The sequence below is a fragment of the Coregonus clupeaformis genome, chromosome 31 (genome assembly GCF_020615455.1).
Source record: "Coregonus clupeaformis isolate EN_2021a chromosome 31, ASM2061545v1, whole genome shotgun sequence".
Classification (NCBI taxonomy): Eukaryota; Metazoa; Chordata; class Actinopteri; order Salmoniformes; family Salmonidae; genus Coregonus; species Coregonus clupeaformis.
Window position 1 is genome coordinate 33,632,901 of NC_059222.1, and position 19,078 is coordinate 33,651,978.

Here is a 19,078-nt window from a genome sequence, read left to right on the forward strand (position 1 = left end):
CTGTCTCGGCGGTATGACACGGAGGAGAGGTCCGTGGAGCCCACTCCCATACTGCCGGAGTCGTGTCTGGTGGCACCGGTAGTGTGGGAGGTCGATGCTGAACTCGAGCGGGCGTTACGCACCGACCCTAGTCCACCACAGTGCCCGGAGGGTCGGAAGTAACGTTCCGCTCGAGGTTCGGGATCGATTGATCTATTGGGCTCACACGTCACCCTCCTCTGGACATCCAGGTATCGGCCGGACAGTGCACTGTCTTAGTGCCAAGTACTGGTGGCCCACGTTGGCAAGGGATGTGAGGGTTTATGTTTCCTCCTGCTCGGTGTGCGCCCAGTGTAAGGCGCCTAGACATCTGCCTAGGGGGAAGTTACTACCCCTGCCCGTGCCACAACGACCATGGTCCCACCTCTCGGTGGATTTCCTTACTGACCTTCCTCCTTCACAGGGGAATACCACTATACTGGTCGTTGTGGACCGGTTTTCTAAGGCCTGTCGTTTGCTCCCCATGCCGGGCCTTCCTACCGCCCTGCAAACTGCCGAAGCCCTATTCACCCATGTGTTCCGGCACTACGGGGTACCCGAGGATATTGTGTCTGATCGGGGTCCCCAATTTACCTCCAGAGTCTGGAGGGCCTTTATGGAGCGGTTGGGGGGTCTCGGTGAGCCGCTCACCTCGGGTTACCACCCGGAGAGTAATGGGCAGGTGGAACGTGTAAACCAGGATGTGGGCAGGTTTCTTAGAACATACTGCCAGGACCGGCCGGAGGAGTGGGCAGGTACGTTCCCTGGGCCGAAATGGCCCAGAATTCCCTACGCCATTCCTCCACTAACCTAACTCCTTTCCAATGTGTGTTAGGTTACCAGCCGGTTCTGGCACCCTGGCAGCAGAGCCAGATCGAGGCTCCTGCGGTGGATGAGTGGGCGAGGCGCTCGGAGGAGACATGGAACGCTGCACACGTCCACCTGCAGCGGGCCCTCCGACGTCATAAGGCGAGGCGCCGATCTCCACCGCAGTGAGGGACCGTGTACGCACCCGGTGATCGAGTCTGGCTCTCTACCAGGAACCTGCCCCTCCGCCTGCCCTGTCGGAAACTGGGTCGGCGGTTTGTAGGGCCATTTAAAGTCCTGGGAAGGTTGAACGAGGTGTGTTATAAATTACAGCTACCTGTTGAATATAAAGGTATTAACCCCTCGTTCCATGTGTCCCTTCTCAGGCCGGTGGTAGCTGGCCCACTCCAAGAAAGTGAGATCAGGGAGACTCCCTCCGCCCCATTGGACATCGAGGGGGCACCGGCGTACTCCGTGAGGTCCATCTTGGATTCGAGACGTCGGATGGGGGTCTCCAGTATCTAGTGGAGTGGGAGGGTACGGTCCGGAGGAGCGGTGCTGGGTGCCGAGGAGAGACATTTTGGACCCGTCTCTCCTGACGGAATTCCATCGTGGGCACCCGACGCACCCTGCTCCGCGTCCTCCGGTCGTCCCCGAGGCCGGAGTCGGCGCACGTCTGGAGCCGCGCGTCAAGGGGGTACTGTCACGGTTTCGCCGAGGCTGCCTCTCTCCTTGTTCGGGCAGGCTTCGGCGTTCGTTGTCTCCGGAATACTAGCTGCCACCGTTGTATGTTTCATGTTCGTTTGCTTTTGTCTGATTGTTGTCACACCTGTTTTCATTTAGTGTCATTAGTGTCCTATTTAGTTCTCGTTGTGTTTGTCAGGTGTTGTGTGTTATTGATTTTGTCAGTCGTGTATTTCGCTCGGTTGAGCTTCTCTCCACTGCGCTGGAGTTATTACGCACCTGTTTTGTGCGCTGTTGTTTCGTTTCGCCTTCGTGCGTATTTCGCCTTCGGGCAAGTATTGTCCGTTTGCCGTGTTTTGGCATTACTAAAGTCTGTTGGATTATCCGTCTGCGTCCTGCGTTTGATTCCACCACTGCACCTACAGCACGCTTTGACATTCACAGTCTTGTCTCGACACCTAAGGTGGTCCCCTAAATGTCTGATTGCCTTGAGAGACTTTACATGGAGAATCAAAGCAGGCGCAACACCATTGTAATTGAGGGAATCATGTCTGATCATGGGGCTGAAACATGGGCTGACACCGAGCGCAAAGTGTGGGAGATGTTTTCAAACAATCTGAAGCTGGACTCAAAAACCATTGAAATTGAACGTGCATAGAGGAATGGAAAATTCAGACGGGATGCTGAAAGACCACTGTAGGTGGTGGTCAAACTGCTAAGGTTCAAGGACAAGCAGCTAATCCTCTCCAAGGCCAGAACTTTCCTGAAAAACACATCTGTATACATCAACAAGGACTTCTCCGACAGACTGCATAAGAAGAGAGTAGAGTTGCTCCCTGCTATGAGGGAGGCCAGCTGTCATCAGCATTGATCGCCTTGTTGTGAGGCCCAAGAATGATGAGGAATCACAGAGAGTGGAGAGATCATGAATCCCCATCTCAACAGTAATTGTATCAGTCACTTCATTTCATCATGACTGATATCTACAACATTAACTCTTTATCATGTCTGACAAATCGCTGCTCATTTCTTCCCAATAATGATGTGATTGATAATGAATGTTTATGCAATCTATGTGTATTGAACCATTTTCCATTTAATCATCTCAATGATGACAAGCTTGGTATAGCACTGTAGCTGGAATATAAATAACACCAAATGCTACACATTCCATTGACCAATTTGAGATTGATTTGATAAGAGAAAATGACTCCCATAGTAATACTTTCCCATAGTAATACTTTTCTATCATACATTACAAAAAGTATGTGGACACCAGCTCATCGAACATCTCATTCCATGGAACTCGCTTTGTGCACAGGAGCATTGTCATGCTGAAACAGGAACGGGCCTTCCCCAAACTGTTGCCACAAAGTTGGAAGCACAGAATCGTCTAGAATGTCTTGTATGCTGTAGCGTTAAGATTTCCCTTCACTCGAACTAAGGGGCCTAGCCCGACCCAGGAAAAACAGCCCCAGACCATTATTCCTCCTCCACCAAATTTTACAGTTGGTTCTATGCATTGGGGCAAGTAGCGTTCTCCTGGTATCCTCCAAACCCAGATTTCTCCGTCGGACTGGCAGATGGTGACCAATGGCGGCAAGCTTTACACCACTCCAGCCGACGCTTGGCATTGCGCATGGTGATCTTAGGCTTGTGTGCGGCTGCTCGGCCATGGAAACCCATTTCATGAAGCTCCCGACGAACAGTTCTTGTGCTGACGTTGCTTCCAAAGGCAGTTTGGAACTCGGTAGTGAGTGTTGCAACCGAGGACAGATGATTTCTACGTACTTCAGCACTCGGCAGTCCCATTCTGTGAGTTTGTGTGGCCTACCACTTCGCAGCTGAGCCGTTGTTGCTCCTAGATGTTTCCACTTCACAATAACAGCACTTACAGTTAACCAGTGCAGCTTTAGCAGGGCAGAAATTTGAACTGACTTGTAGGAAAGGTGGCATCCTATGACAGTGCCACGTTGAAAGTCACTGAGCTCTTCAGCAAGGCCATTCTACAGCCAATGTTTGTCTATGGAGATTGCATGGAGATTGCATGGCTGTGTGCTCGATTTTATATGCCTGTCAGCAACGGGTGTGGCTGAAACAGCCGAATCCACTAATTTGAAGGGGTGTCCACATACTTTTGTATATATAGAGTAGATCCCAAACGAGAGAGAGAGAGAGAGAGAGAGAGAGAGAGAGAGAGAGAGAGAGAGAGAGAGAGAGAGAGAGAGAGAGAGAGAGAGAGAGAGAGAGAGAGAGAGAGAGATTGGCGTCCAGTCCGTGCGTGTCGGAGAATAGCGGTCTTATGGGACAGAGATGGGAGAGGTGTTCCGTTTCTTTACCAGCCTATGATACTGACATAGCCCCCAGGATGGATCTAACCACCCGGAAAATGATGCTTCTGATCGGCCTCAGCTGCCTCTGGCTCCAAGTGTTTTCAGAGGTAAGCTACTATGATCACTAGCGGTATGTGTTTAGTGGCTATAATTGCGTTCCTTTTCAAGGTGCGCCCTATTTTCTCACAATTACATGGCCAGTATGTAGCTTATGTTTACTCTTGCGGTTATGTTGGGCCAGGTCGAACTTACAAAACAGATGTTATCCAAATGAAATGAACCTGGAGAAATAGCTTACGGTAAATAAAACAACAATGCTCCTTTTTCTTTTCAAGGTGCGCCCCATATTTTCTCCACCGACATAACCGTCATTATAGGCCAGGTGCTACACACTAAAAACAAATGGTTCTATATAGTGCCAAGTTATTGTTATTTGGTTATTTGGCTTGTAACCATAGCGAAACCCTTTTGGTGCTATATGGAACCTTTTTTTGAAGGTTCTAGAAAAACCATGCTCATAAGGTTCTAAATGGAACCTGTATGGTGCTATAAAGAACCCTTTCACAAGGTTATATATATAACCCTTTTTATGGTTCTTTATAGAACCATTATTGAGAATGGTTCTATAAAGAACCTTTGTCAATCTCAAAGGTTCTTTATAGAACCATACAGGCTGATTTTATTCTGGTTTAATAGCCATATTATATTCTTAAAATCCCATATGTTTTATTATTGTGTTCATTAATAAGATGAATCAGGTGTGCTAGCTCTGGAACAGCTTGGGGTCCCTGAGGAAGTAATTGAGAACTTCTTACTTAGTCAATCATTCTCAATTGACACAAGGCCATACATGAGTCTTTCACAAGACACCATCACTGGCCATAGTCATATCATTTATAACATGTAATGGCATTACACAACCGATTAGATCAACTCGAATGACACTCACAAAAAGAGCTGTGCACAAACCACGGCCCAAAATATTCTAATGAGTCACCACCTCTACATTTCAATTATCACTAAAAGAGGAAATAACCCTTTTTGATCTGCAAAGAACCATTGAAGGGCTCAAAGGGTTGTTTGGGTCAGTATGGTTCCACATATAACCATCACCGTTCCCAAAGAACCCTTGAGGAACCCAAATTGTTTAGTGTGTAGTTATAATGCTTGGAATCACAGACCTCACTATAATGGAACATCCATATATGTATATATTCTTAATTCATTCCTTACTTAGATTTGTGTGTGTTGGGTATATCTTGTGAAATTGTTAGATATTACTTGTTAGATATTACTGCACTGTCGGAGCAAGAAGCACAAGCATTTCGCTACACCCGCAATAAACGTGTATGTGACCAATATACAATTGCGTTCATGATTTTTTTTTTTTAACGTTAAGGCTACGTCAAGCGCACGCACACACACACACACACACGGTTCCTTCATGACGGGCTATCATAGGAACCAGCCCCTGCTTTATCACCCCGGTGATGAACGGTAACAGCACGCGCTAGTGCCCTTTGTCGCAGCAATTCAATCAACCTCCCTCAGGCTTCCAGCAGCGCATCTACATAATTTGCATCTGCAATGTGTATGATGTTGGGTTGTGGCCTGTTCACATTGTAATCATAAAGCCTTATTGAGACTCAATGTAGCCTTATTGCCTATAGGCAAGGCAGAGTCCCACCTGTTTTGAGCCCCACATTTTTGGGGTTGCCTGATCTGCATGTTATTTTGGCATTAATACGTGTCACATATCAGTTTGCAAACAATGTAAAAAAGTAAGGCAGCTCCAAAATGCAGGTGTTTCAGCCAAGCTCAGTGCTTTCTGTGGTGGTTTGGCAGCCATTGGAAAATACAGAGCATAGGGGTTGGCAATGTTCTCTAGTTGCGCCGTGATTGGCTCAGTGTTCTGTCACTCATGGGGACACTATGTCACTGCCAAATCTAAGGGTAGAGCTTGAAAATTCAAGCCCCTTGGGTGCTGCTGTAGAGTTACATTAGAAGTGCCCATCCAAGAAGGCTCATAGATAAAATTATGTCAAATCACGTTATATCTACAGTAGCTTTGATTGGACTGATCATGTCAACATCATACTTTCTAAATCTTAGCAAGCAGTCATCATCATGAATCAAGTCAACAATCTACCGGCAAATCCTTTTTAATCCTTGTCATATGAAGAGAAATAGATAAAACGTATCGTGCTCATTGGCCATTGGACATAAACATTACACAACAAGTTGGAAATCGCAAATTCAACAATGAGTGGTTTGGAAGGAATCAGTGGCTAACTGCAAGCATTGCAAAGCAATCACTAGCCTGCTATTCAGTGCAGTGGATGTGTGGTCCAAGTCTGGGTTTAAGGGTCTCTTTTCCAAGCTTAAAATGATAAACATTCAACATTGGCCATGCTGCCAATCCAGCATGATTTCTACCGCGCTCAAAACAACTGTTAACTCGGAACTGGGAAATCTGACTTCAGTGAGTTCAAGACAACTGGGAACTTGGGAAAAAACGAGCTCCGACTGGGAAAATACGTTTTGAACGGTCATCCAACTCGGAATTGTAAGTCGGGAACTAGGGCCTCTTTCCAGAGCTACGACCTGAAGATCACTGACGTCATCATGATTCGACCTTGTTTTTTTCAGAGTTCCCAGTTGTCATGAAAGCACCATAAATCCAGAGAATGCCAGACTTTGATGACAAAGTTTGATGACAAAATGTCTTGGTCATGAATGTCTTAATCAAAATTACGAATTGCCTCTTATCCGCTCGTCGTCCCCTTATGCCATAGTTTGTACATCTCAATTGTCAGTAGAAACCACATTTGTTTAAGCAAGTTTAAGCAAAATGTTCTTTTAAAAGGCAGTAAATGAGGCTGAATTAACTGTTTCACTACCAGACAAGGCTCCGCTGATAGCCAGGTGTAGCAGTGGTAAGGTATTGGGACTGCTGTTGGGACTCTGCTGTTGGGACAGCGTTATTGTCACGCTCTGGCTCCGGGACTGTGTAGTTTGAGCCAGGGTGTATTCATTTGGTTGTGTTGGGTATAGGGTGTGTTCATTTGGTTGTGTTTGGTTTTGGTTGTAGTGTCTTGTCTCGTCATGTGACTCCCAATCGGAGGTAACGAGTGTCAGCTGTCGGCTCGTTATCTCTGATTGGGAGCCATATTTAAACTGTCAGTGTTCACCTTAGGGTGGTGGGTTTTTGTTCCATGTTTCAGTCTGTGTACTGAGGACTTCACTATCCGTCATTGTTTATTGTTTTCTCGTTCGTGCACTTTAACTTTAATAAAGTCATGTTCGCTACAAACGCTGCGCTTTGGTCCACTCCTTCCGTAGACGGCCGTGACAGAAAAACCCACCACAAAAGGACCAAGCAGCGTATACAGGAACACCCGCAGGAGAGAACGCTGGTGGATGTCCTCCTCGGCTGGGGACATATTACGCAGGAGGAGGCCGTCCCGGTACCGGAGGGGCGATGAAGGGGAGAACCTGGCAGGAGAGGAGCAACGGCGTCAGCAGGGCCATCGTCGGAAGGACGAGAGGCACCCCCAATAATTTTTTAGGGGGGCACACGGCATGGGCGACTGGGCAGCAGGAGGCTGCCACAGGGAGATGTGGAGAGAAGGCTATCGGATTACGGGAGCCATTAAGGCGAGTAGAGGGAGGGAAGTTGTTGTGGCACGGCGTGAGAGACTGATGTGTGTTACCAGTCCGGTCCGGCCCGTTCCTGATCCCCAGTTAAGGCCAGTGGTGTGTGTTCCCGGTACGGACCGGCCTGTTCCTACTCCACGCACCAAGCACACGGTGTGCGTCGCCAGTCCAGCCCGGCCTGTTCCTGCTCCACGCACTAAACCTACGGTGTGCGTCGCCAGCCAAGCCCGGCCGGTTCCTGCTCCACGCACTAAACCTACGGTGTGCGTCGCCAGCCCAGCCCGGCCTGTTCCTGCTCCACGCACCAAGCCTACGGTGTGCGTCGACAGCCCTGCCCGGCCTGTTCCTGCTCCACGCACTAAACCTACGGTGTGCGTCGCCAGCCCAGCCCGGCCTGTTCCTGCTCCACGCACTAAACCTACGGTGTGCATCGCCAGCCCTGCCCGGCCTGTTCCTGCTCTACGCACCAAGCCTACGGTGTGCGTCGACAGCCCAGCCCGGCCTGTTCCTGCTCCACGCACCAAGCCTACGGTGTGCGTCGACAGCCCTGCCCGGCCTGTTCCTGCTCCACGCACTAAACCTACGGTGTGCGTCGCCAGCCCAGCCCGGCCTGTTCCTGCTCCACGCACTAAACCTACGGTGTGCATCGCCAGCCCTGCCCGGCCTGTTCCTGCTCTCACGCACCAAGCCTACGGTGTGCGTCGACAGTCCCTGCCCGGCCTGTTCCTGCTCTACGCACCAAGTCTACGGTGTGCGTCGCCAGCCCGGTCCGGCCTGTTCCTGCTCTACGCACCAAGCCTACGGTGTGCGTCGACAGCCCTGCCCGGCCTGTTCCTGCTCTACGCACCAAGTCTACGGTGTGCGTCGCCAGCCCGGTCCGGCCTGTTCCTGCTCCACGCACCAAGTCTACGGTGTGCGTCGACAGCCCTGCCCGGCCTGTCCCTGCTCCACGCACCAAGCCTACGGGGTGCGTCGTCAGCCCTGTCCGGCTCGTTCCTGATCTCCGCACCAAGTCTGTGGTGCGCGTCGCCAGCCCATTCCGGTCCGTTCCTGCTACTCGCACCAAGCCAGGGGTACGAGTCGTCGGCCTGGTCCAGCCCGTTCCTGCTACTCGCACCAAGCCAAGGGTGCGAGTCGTCAGCCTGGTTCAGCTCGTCCCTGCTACTCGCACCAAGCCAAGGGTGCGAGTCGTCAGCCTGGTCCAGCCCGTTCCTGCTACTCGCACCAAGCCAGGGGTACAGTCGGGTCGGCCTGGTCCAGCCCGTTCCTGCTACTCGCACCAAGCCAAGGGTGCAGTCGTCAGCCTGGTTCAGCTCGTCCCTGCTACTCGCACCAAGCCAAGGGTGCGAGCCGTCAGCCTGATCCAGCCCATTCCTGCTACTCGCACCAAGCCAGGGATGCGAGTCTTCAGCCTGGTGAGGCCTGTTCCGGCTCCACGCACCAGGCAAAGGGTGCGTATCGTCTGCCAGGTCCGGTCCATTCCTACCTCACGCGCCAAGCCAGGGGTGCGCGTCGGAGGTCCTGATCCAGCAAGCGGGGTCAGATCGGACCGGGGGCACTACGGGGGAGTGAAGTGGGGTGGTGGTCAAGCCCGAGCCGGAGCCGCCTCCGAGGAGCAACACCCACCCAGCCCTCCCTATTTTGGGGTGTAGGCGCGGTCAGAGTCCGCGCCTTTAGGGGGTACTGTCACGCTCTGGCTCCGGGACTGTGTAGTTTGAGCCAGGGTGTATTCATTTGGTTGTGTTGGGTATAGGGGTGTGTTCATTTGGTTGTGTTTGGTTTTGGTTGTAGTGTCTTGTCTCGTCATGTGACTCCCAATCGGAGGTAACGAGTGTCAGCTGTCGGCTCGTTATCTCTGATTGGGAGCCATATTTAAACTGTCAGTGTTCACCTTAGGGTGGTGGGTTTTTGTTCCATGTTTCAGTCTGTGTACTGAGGACTTCACTATCCATCATTGTTTATTGTTTTCTCGTTCGTGCACTTTAACTTTAATAAAGTCATGTTCGCTACAAACGCTGCGCTTTGGTCCACTCCTTCCGTAGACGGCCGTGACAGTTATGTAGGCCCTAACAGTTTGTGGGCACAGTTTGTCACCGTTAAAGTGAAATTAATGTATTGTTTAGTGTTGTGTTGTGTAGTGGCTTTGTTTGCATGCATCCCCAATATTTTTGAATTTGTTTGCCCCACCGAGATGTACATGCTAAAATCGCCACTGATTATATTACTGTTGAATGGATCTCACAACGAGCATCTTTTAGATAAGGAGATTGGATGGAAATGGAGGGGTGATGTGAGGTGGGTTGTGGTTAGAATGCACACTAAAAGGGTTCCTCAAGGGTTCTTTGGGAAGGGTTGGTGATGGTTCTATGTGGAACCATAATGATTCAAATAACAATTTGAGCCCTTGAATGGTTCTTTGCCATTCAAGGGCTCTTTTAGCGATAATGAAAATGTATGGGGTGGCTCATTATGATATTGTGGGGCGTGGTTTGCTCACAGCTCTTTTTGTGCAACCATGAATGAGTGTCATTCCAGTTTATATAATCTGTTGTGTTATGCGATTATATGTTAAATATGACTATGGCCAGTGACTGTCTTGTGAAAGACTCATGTATGGCGTTGTGTCAATTGAGAACAGTTGACTAAATCAGTGGTTCTCAATTCTCTCCTCAGGGACTCCCAGTTGTTCTACAGTTAGCACATCTAACTCAATTGGTCAATTAAAACAATAATAACCTTAGGAATTTTAACAATATAATATGGCTAACCAGGATTTTAAGAAACAATGGTTCTTTAAAAGGATCGAGGAACGGGACTCTAACCCGGACGCTTATAAGAAATCCCGCTATGACCTCCGACGAACCATCAAACAGGCAAAGAGTCAATACAGGACTAAGATTGAATCGTACTACACTGGCTCTGACGCTCGTCGGATGTGGCAGGGCTTGAAAACTATTACAGACTTCAAAGGGAAGCACAGCCGCGAGCTGCCCAGTGACACAAGCCTACCAGACGAGCTAAACCACTTCTATGCTCGCTTCGAGGCAAGCAACACTGAAGCATGCATGAGAGCACCAGCTGTTCCGGATGACTATGTGATCACGCTCTCCGTAGCCGATGTGAGCAGGTCAACATTCACAAGGCCGCAGGGCCAGACGGATTACCAGGACGTGTACTCCGAGCATGTGCTGACCAACTGGCAAGTGTCTTCACTGACATTTTCAACATGTCCCTGACTGAGTCTGTAATACCAACATGTTTCAAGCAGACCACCATAGTCCCCGTGCCCAAGGACTCTAAGATAACCTGCCTAAATGACTACCGACCCGTAGCACTGACGTCTGTAGCCATGAAGTGCTTTGAAAGGCTGGTCATGGCTCACATCAACAGCATTATCCCAGAAACCCTAGACCCACTCCAATTTGCATACCGCCCCAACAGATCCACAGATGATGCAATCTCTATTGCACTCCACACTGCCCTTTCCCACCTGGACAAGAGGAACACCTACGTGAGAATGCTATTCATTGACTACAGCTCAGCATTCAACACCATAGTGCCCTCTAAGCTCATCACTAAGCTAAGGATCCTGGGACTAAACACCTCCCTCTGCAACTGGACCCTGGACTTCCTGACGGGCCGACCCCAGGTGGTAAGGGTAGGTAACAACACATCTGCCACACTGATCCTCAACACGGGGGCCCCTCAGGGGTGCGTGCTCAGTCCCCTCCTGTACTCTCTGTTCACCCATGACTGCATGGCCAGGCACGACTCCAACACCATCATTAAGTTTGCCGACGACACAACAGTGGTAGGCCTGATCACCGACAACGATGAGACAGCCTATAGGGAGGAGGTCAGAGACCTGGTCGTGTGGTTCCAGGACAACAACCTCTCCCTCAACGTGACTAAGAAAAAGGAGATGATTGTGGACTACAGGAAAAAAAAGAGGACTGAGCACGCCCCCATTCTCATCGACAGGGCTGTAGTGGAACAGGTTGAGAGCTTCAAGTTCCTTGGTGTCCACATCACCAACGAACTATCATGGTCCAAACACACCAAGACAGTCGTGAAGAGGGCACGACAAAGCCTATTCCCCTCAGGAGACTGAAAAGATTTGGCATGGGTCCTCAGATCCTCAAAAATTATACAGCTGCACCATCGAGAGCATCCTGACTGGTTGCATCACCGCCTGGTATGGCAACTGCTTGGCCTCCGACCGCAAGGCACTACAGAGGGTAGTGCGTACGGCCCAGTACATCACTGGGGCCAAGCTTCCTGCCATCCAGGACCTCTATACCAGGCGGTGTCAGAGGAAGGCCCTCAAAATTGTCAAAGACTCCAGCCACCTTAGTCATAGACTGTTCTCTCTGCTACCGCGACGGCAAGCGGTACCGGAGTGCCAAGTCTAGGTCCAAAAGACTTCTCAACAGCTTCTACCCCCAAGCCATAAGACTCCTGAACAGCTAATCATGGCTACCCGGACTATTTGCACTGCCCCCCACCCCATCCTTTTTACGCTGCTGCTACTCTGTTAATTATTTATGCATAGTCACTTTAACTCTACCCACATGTACATATTACCTCAACTACCTCAACTAGCCGGTGCCCCCGCACATTGACTCTGCAACGGTACCCCCCTGTATATATAGCCTCCCTACTGTCACTTTATTTTACTTCTGCTCTTTTTTTTTCAACACTTTTTTTGTTGTTGTTTTATTTTTACTTTTTTTGTTAAAAATAAATGCACTGTTGGTTAAGGGCTGTAAGTAAGCATTTCACTGTAATGTCTGCACCTGTTGTATTCGGCGCATGTGACCAATACAATTTGATTTGATTTGATTTGATTTGACATAAAGATTCTATAATGAACCCTCAAAAAGGGTTCTCTTTATCTCCAAAAAGGGTTGTAACCATAGCGGAACCTTTTTTGGTGCTATAATATAGAACCTTTTATTAATGGTTCTTTATAGAATCTTAGGAAAGGGTTCTTTACAGCACCACAAGTCCTATAAAGTCCACAGGCTGTTATTGTAAATAAGAATTTGTTCTTAATTGACTCGCCTGTATAAATAACGGTAAAAAAAAGGTTCCATTTAGAACCTAATGAGCATGGTTCTTTATAGACCTTGAAAAAAAGGTTCTACAGCCTTCAGAAAACAAACATTTGATTAAATAGTTTTTTCCCCCTCATCTATCTACACACAATACCCCATAGTGACAAACCAGAAACAGGTTTTTATAAATTGTAGCAAATTTATATGAACATTTTTTTATCACATTTACATAAGTATTCAGACCCTTTACTCAGTACTTTGTTGAAGTGCCTTTGGCAGCGATTACAGCCTCGAGCCTTCTTGGGTATGACACTACAAGCTTGGCACACCTGTATTTCGGGAGTTTTTCCCATCCTCTCAAGCTCTGTCAGGTTGGATGGGGAGCGTCACTGCACAGCTATTTTCAGGTCTCTCCAGAGATGTTAGATCGAGTTCAAGTCCGGGCTCTGGCTGGTCCACTCAAGGACATTCAGAGACTTGTCCCGAAGCCCCTCCTGCGTTGTCTTGGCTGTGTGCTTATGGTTGTTGTCCTGTTGGAAGGTGAACCTTAGCCCCAGTCTGAGGTCCTGAGCGCTCTGGAGCAGGTTTTCATCAAGGATCTCTCTGTGCTTTGCTCCGTTCATCTTTCCCTCGATCCTGACTAGTCTCCCAATCCCTGCCGCTGAAAAACATCCCCACAGCGTGATGCTGCTACCACCATGCTTCACCGTAGGGATGTTGCCAGGTTTCCTCCAGACGTGACGCTTGTCAGGCCAAAGAGGTCAATCTTGGTTTCATCAGACCAGAGAATCTTGTTGCTCATGGTCTGAGAGTATTAAGGTGCCTTTTGGCAAACTCCAAGCGTGCTGTCATGTGCCTTTTACTGAGGAGTGGCTTCCGTCTGGCCACTCTACCATAAAGGCCTGATTGGTGGAGTGCTGCAGATATGGTTGTCCTTCTGGAAGGTTCTTCTATCTCCACAGAGGAACTCTAGAGCTCTGTCAGAGTGACCATCGGGTTCTTGGTCACCTCCCTGACCAAGGACCTTCTCCCCTGATTGCTCAGTTTGGCCGGGCGGCCAGCTCTAGGAAGAGTCTTGGTGGTTCCAAACATCTTCCATTTAAGAATGATGGAGGCCACTGTGTTCTTGGGGACCTTCAATGCTGCAGAAATTTTTTGGTACCCTTCCCCAGATCTGCGCCTTGACACAATCCTATCTTGGAGCTCTACGGACAATTCCTTCGACCTCAAGGCTTGGTTTTTGCTCTGACATGCCCTGTCAACTGTGGGACCTTATATGGATGGGTGTGTGCCTTTCCAAATCATGTCCAATCAATTTAATTTATCACAGGTGGACTCCAATCAAGTTGTAGAAACATCTCAAGGATGATCAATGGAAACAGGATGCACCTGAGCTCAATTTCGTGTCTCATAGCAAAAATAATAAATCTGAATACGTATGTAAATAAGGTATTTCTGTTTTTTATTTTTACTACATTTGCAAAGATTTCTGAAAACCTGTTTTCACTTCGTCATTATGGGGTATTGTGTGTACATTGCTGAGGATTTTTATTTATTTAATCCATTTTAGAATACGGCTGTTACGTAACAAAATGTGGAAAAAGTAAAGTGGTCTGAATACTTTCTGAAGGCACTGTATATAAAGCACCAAAAAGGGATCCGCTTAGCAGGTTAGGAGAGCATTTTAGCTAACCCTAACCCTTTTCCTAACCATAACCTAATTCTCCTAACCTGCTACATTAATTCTGCTAACCTGTTGCATAAGTTCTCCTAACCTGCTATGAAAAGTAACTTCCGTCCGTAGCTGTAAACCATAGTCAAAACCTGTGTGGTGTGTATAGGCCATGGCTGGTTGTGAGAGTGTCAGGGTCATGGGTGAAGCCATGTTTCATTTTATCCACCTCAGTATGACACTACAGATCATCCAGACCAGGGACATTAGAAGTAGATCACATCAGAGGCCAGATCAGCTGGGTAAACCATATGTTACAAGACACTGATATTTTGTCAATATTGTAAATTGCAATTCTCTCTAATCATCAATGCTGAGGAATTCTAAACCCCTTTTAGGTTCCTAAAACCCTATTGGCATATATCAATTAAATGGTACATCAATTAATCAGTGAATTCATCTATTTTAATGTTTTTTTTCTGAATAAATGAGAAGGTTTGTAATGTATTATTTATGAAACCATGTGGATACGTGTGTGTTGAGTGTTCATGTTGAGTGTGGTGTTAATGTACCAGAGCTGGTTTGGTGAATCGTGAATCATGTGAACACACCCATGTGAAGAGAAACCTTGCCTGAGACCTGAAGACTTTTGTTAGTTCCCAGAGCTATTGCTTTAGCTTAGTGGGCTTGGCTGACAGTCTTGTGGTTCTGTGACCCCGTCTCTGTGTGGCTGTGCAGACACCTGTGCTATGCAGATCCGAGGCTACCGGTATGTTCCAATACCAACACAATTTTACCATTTAGAATGCATGCTCAATACACTGATTCATTCTAAGTGGTGTGCTAGTGTGGATATTGGAACAGATCGAGCTGTGGTGCGGTATGATAACCGTGAGATTGATATGAGTGGAGATATCAGCATGTTAGGTTTTCATCAGAGACTCCTGTTCACTGTGTAATATGATTAGCCAGAGCAATGCCATAGGGAGGTGGTGGGTGTGTGTTTGTGTGTCCAGGCACTTGTCATCTCCTGTCTGGACTACTGCAACTCGCTGTTGGCTGGGCTTCCCACTTGTGCCATCAAACACCTGCTACTTATCCAGAACGCTGAAGCCCGCCTGGTGTTCAACCTTTCCAAGTTCTCACATGTCACCCCGCTCCTCCGCACACTCCACTGGCTTCCCCAGGTGCACATTTTAGTTTTTGCCCTACACAGCTGATTCTAATAATCAAAGCTTGATGAGGAGTTGGTTATTTGAATCAGCTGTGTAGTGCTAAGGCAAAAAACAAAATGTGCACCCAGGTGGGGCCCCAGGACTGAGTTTGGGAAACCCTATGCGAAATGACTAAAATCTCAATGTAAATCTGTGTGTGTCAGAGGCATGGCCACAGCAGGGCCTTGCCCAGGCCCTGACAGGTTGAATACTGGCCCACCCAATCAGGCTGGCTTAAAATATATAAAAAATAAATTAATAAAGGAATTATATTTGTTGTTTGTGTTGTCTCCTGACTAATCAGAAATGTAGACAAATGCAGTAGGAGGTTCCTGGGATCTAATTGGGTATATCGCAATCATATGGTACCCCTAGGGTGACCACATTTAAAATACCCAAATGCGGGAAAACAGGATGATTTTGTGGGACATTCACGGGACAGTGTAGCCTACATGAGTCTAATTGGTGTAGTGCTCATTTCTTAGGTGCCGGAGTGCAATAAAAATGAAAATGATGTCGTAATTTCTCAAAGTTTGTACTGACAGATGTAGCCTATTGAATATAATTATAGAATATGGATAAAATGCATCCTCCAATCTGCCCTATGCCCACACAGAACTTGTTATATTTTTAATACCCTCAAACACCTAGTTAGGCATACCTCATTTCAAAATAAGCCATCATCACTGTTCATCGTGAATGATCATTCTTCACATTTACCAGTGAAACGACCAAACTGCATCTCCATGCCAATCATTTGATCTCAATCAGTTTCATGGTAATATGCATGTAGATATCCTTGAATTACTGTTTCGTAAGCAAATTAGAGCAGATGGTGTTAACAAACTATATAGGCTTCCTGTATTTTGTTTCAGGAAATCACATTCTGCCTAGTGGTGCACGCTGTTGAGTTTTGGCCGCAAAAAGCTCATAAGAAATTAGGTGGTGTTTTTGGTGTAACAGTAACGTTATACTGTGTTATTATATTTGGTTCTCTTATGTAGAATACACATTAATCATTGTGTGATCTTCCAAGACCTTGATCCGCTTTGATCTAACTTTACTAAATGAGCACTATTGTGAGAAGTGGCGGCAGCGCAGGTTGCTACACCCCTGCTCTAACTGCACCAAAAATGCAAAATCTTCTAGAGCAGCTGCCCAAAAACACTAGATTCATGAGTCCAGACATTCAAGACAAGCTGCTTGAGTAAGCATCATCCCTACTAATGTGCAAAATCAAAGCAGACCTCTGTGAATGGCCAAGCACCTACTATGGTATTATGGTAGACGAGTACAAGGATGAATCGAAATGTGAACTTGTCACAGTTTGTATCAGACATGTCCACAGGGGGGTGGTAACAGAAAGGGCAATTGGGTTTTTAGACACAGGTGACATGCGTGCAAACGCCATGTCCGAGAAGATTTTACAAGTGATTGAACCACTGGAACAAGACACCATGTGGGTTTACATCCCGGACAGACAGCTGACTGAGCTGCACACCCGGTTCCAGGAGGATCAATATGGAATAATGAGAGGAGCAGCCAGGGATGGGCAAAAATTACAAAATACCATAAAGTTCACTGTATCAAAATAAACTACAAAATACTTGTATTTTGAAATGTATTGAATTAAAATACATTTATTTTGCATTTTAAAATGCAGAAATACATTTGCAAGTAGCCGGCCTGAACAGCAAAAACATTCTACTTGCTATGACATGTTGTTGTTTATCTACCTTAGTAAATGCACTGAAGTCACACTGGATAAGAGTGTCTGCTGAATGACCAAATTTATATGGGCAACTTAACATACCAAAATGAACTGCAAAGCACACTGGGTATTATTATTGGCCTTGTTTCGGGGCAGAGCTCATTAGAATAATACTCAGCATGCTTTGCAACTGGTCATTTTTACATATACATTTACAGTGCGCTCGGAAAGTATTCAGACCCCTTGACTTTTTCCACATTTTGTTACATTTTTACGTTTTAGTCATTTAGCAGACGCTCTTATCCAGAGCGACTTACAGGAGCAATTAGGGTTAAGTGCCTTGCTTAAGGGCACATCGACAGATTTTTCACCTAGTCAGCTCGGGGATTAGAACCAGCGACCTTTCGGTTACTGGCACAACGCTCTTACCCACTAAGCTACCTGCCGCCCTACAGACCCTTTACTCAGTACTTTGTTGAAGCGCCTTTGGCAGCGATTGCAGCCTCAAGTCTTCTTGGGTATGACGCTACAAGCTTGGAACACCTTTATTTGGAGAGTTTCTCCCATTCTTCTCTGCAGATCCTCTCAAGCTCTGTCAGGTTGGATGGGGAGCGTCACTGCACAGTTATTTTCAGTTCTCTCCAGAGATGTTCGATCGGGTTCAAGTCCAGGCTCTGGCTGGGCCACTCAAGGACATTCAGAGACTTGTCCCAAAGCCACTCTTGCGTTGTCTTGGCTGTGTGCTTAGGGTCGTAGTCCTGTTGGAAGGTGAACCTACGGCCCCAGTCTGAGGTCCTGAGAGCTCTGGAGCAGGTTTTCATCAACGATCTCTCTGTACTTTGCTCCGTTCATCTTTCCCTCGATCCTGACTAGTCTCCCTGCCGCTGAAAAACATCCCCACAGCATGATGCTGCCACCACCATGCTTCACTGTATGGATGGTGCCAGGTTTCCTCCAGACGTGACGCTTGGCATTCAGGCCAAAGAGTTCAATCTTGGATTCATCAGACCAGAGAATCTTGTTTCTCATGGTCTGAGAGTCCTATAGGTGCCTTTTGGCAAACTCCAAGCAGGCTGTCATGTGCCTTTTACTGAGGAGTGGCTTACATCTGTCCACTCTACCATAAAGGCCTGATTGGTGGAGTGCTGCAGAGATGGTTGTCCTTCTGGAAGGTTCTCCTATCTCCACAGAGGAACTCTAGAGCTCTGTCAGAGTGACCATCGGGTTCTTGGTCACCTCCCTGACCAAGGCCCTTCTCTCCAGATTGCTCAGTTTGGCGGGCAGCCAGCTCTAGAAAGAGTCTTGGTGGTTCCAAACTTCTTCCATTTAAGAATGATGGAGGCCACTGCGTTCTTGGGGACCTTCAATGCTGCAGAATTGTTTTGGTACACTTCCCCAGATCTGTGCCTCGACACAATCCTGTCTCGGAGCTCTACGGACAATTCCTTCGACCTCATGGCTTGGTTTTTGCGCTGACATGCACTGTCAACTGTGGGACCTTATATAGACGGGTGTGTGCCTTTCGAAATCATGTCCAATCAATTGCATTTACCACAGGTGGACTCCAATCAAGTTGTATAAACATCTCAAGGATGATCAATGGAAACATAATGCACCTGAGCTCAATTTCGAGTCTCATAGCAAAGGTTCTGAATACTTATGTAAATAAGGTATTTCTGTTTTTCAAAGAGGCAAAACGTCGATACAGAGACAAAGTGGAGTCGCAATTCAACGGCTCAGACACGAGATGTACAGTGGCTTGCGAAAGTATTCGGACCCCCCCCGCAAAAGTATTTTGCAGCAATTACAGCTGCAAGTCTCTTGGGGTATGTCTCTATAAGCTTAGCACATCTAGCCACTGGGATTTTTACCCATTCTTCAAGGCAAAACTGCTCCAGCTCCTTCAAGTTGGATGGGTTCCGCTG

At 47.5% G+C, this 19,078-nt stretch overlaps 1 protein-coding gene across 1 annotated transcript in view; it reads left to right on the top strand.

The window, feature by feature from the left end:
* Positions 1-3,720: 3,720 nt before the first annotated feature.
* The window catches only part of LOC121547376 (neurotrypsin), a 37,459-nt gene continuing 22,101 nt past the window's right edge, over positions 3,721-19,078 (top strand). Inside the window, exon 1 of the mRNA XM_041858627.2 lies at positions 3,721-3,949. Coding sequence (XP_041714561.1) covers positions 3,812-3,949 — 138 coding nt within the window. The 5' untranslated portion in view covers positions 3,721-3,811. The remainder of the gene's footprint in view (positions 3,950-19,078) is intronic.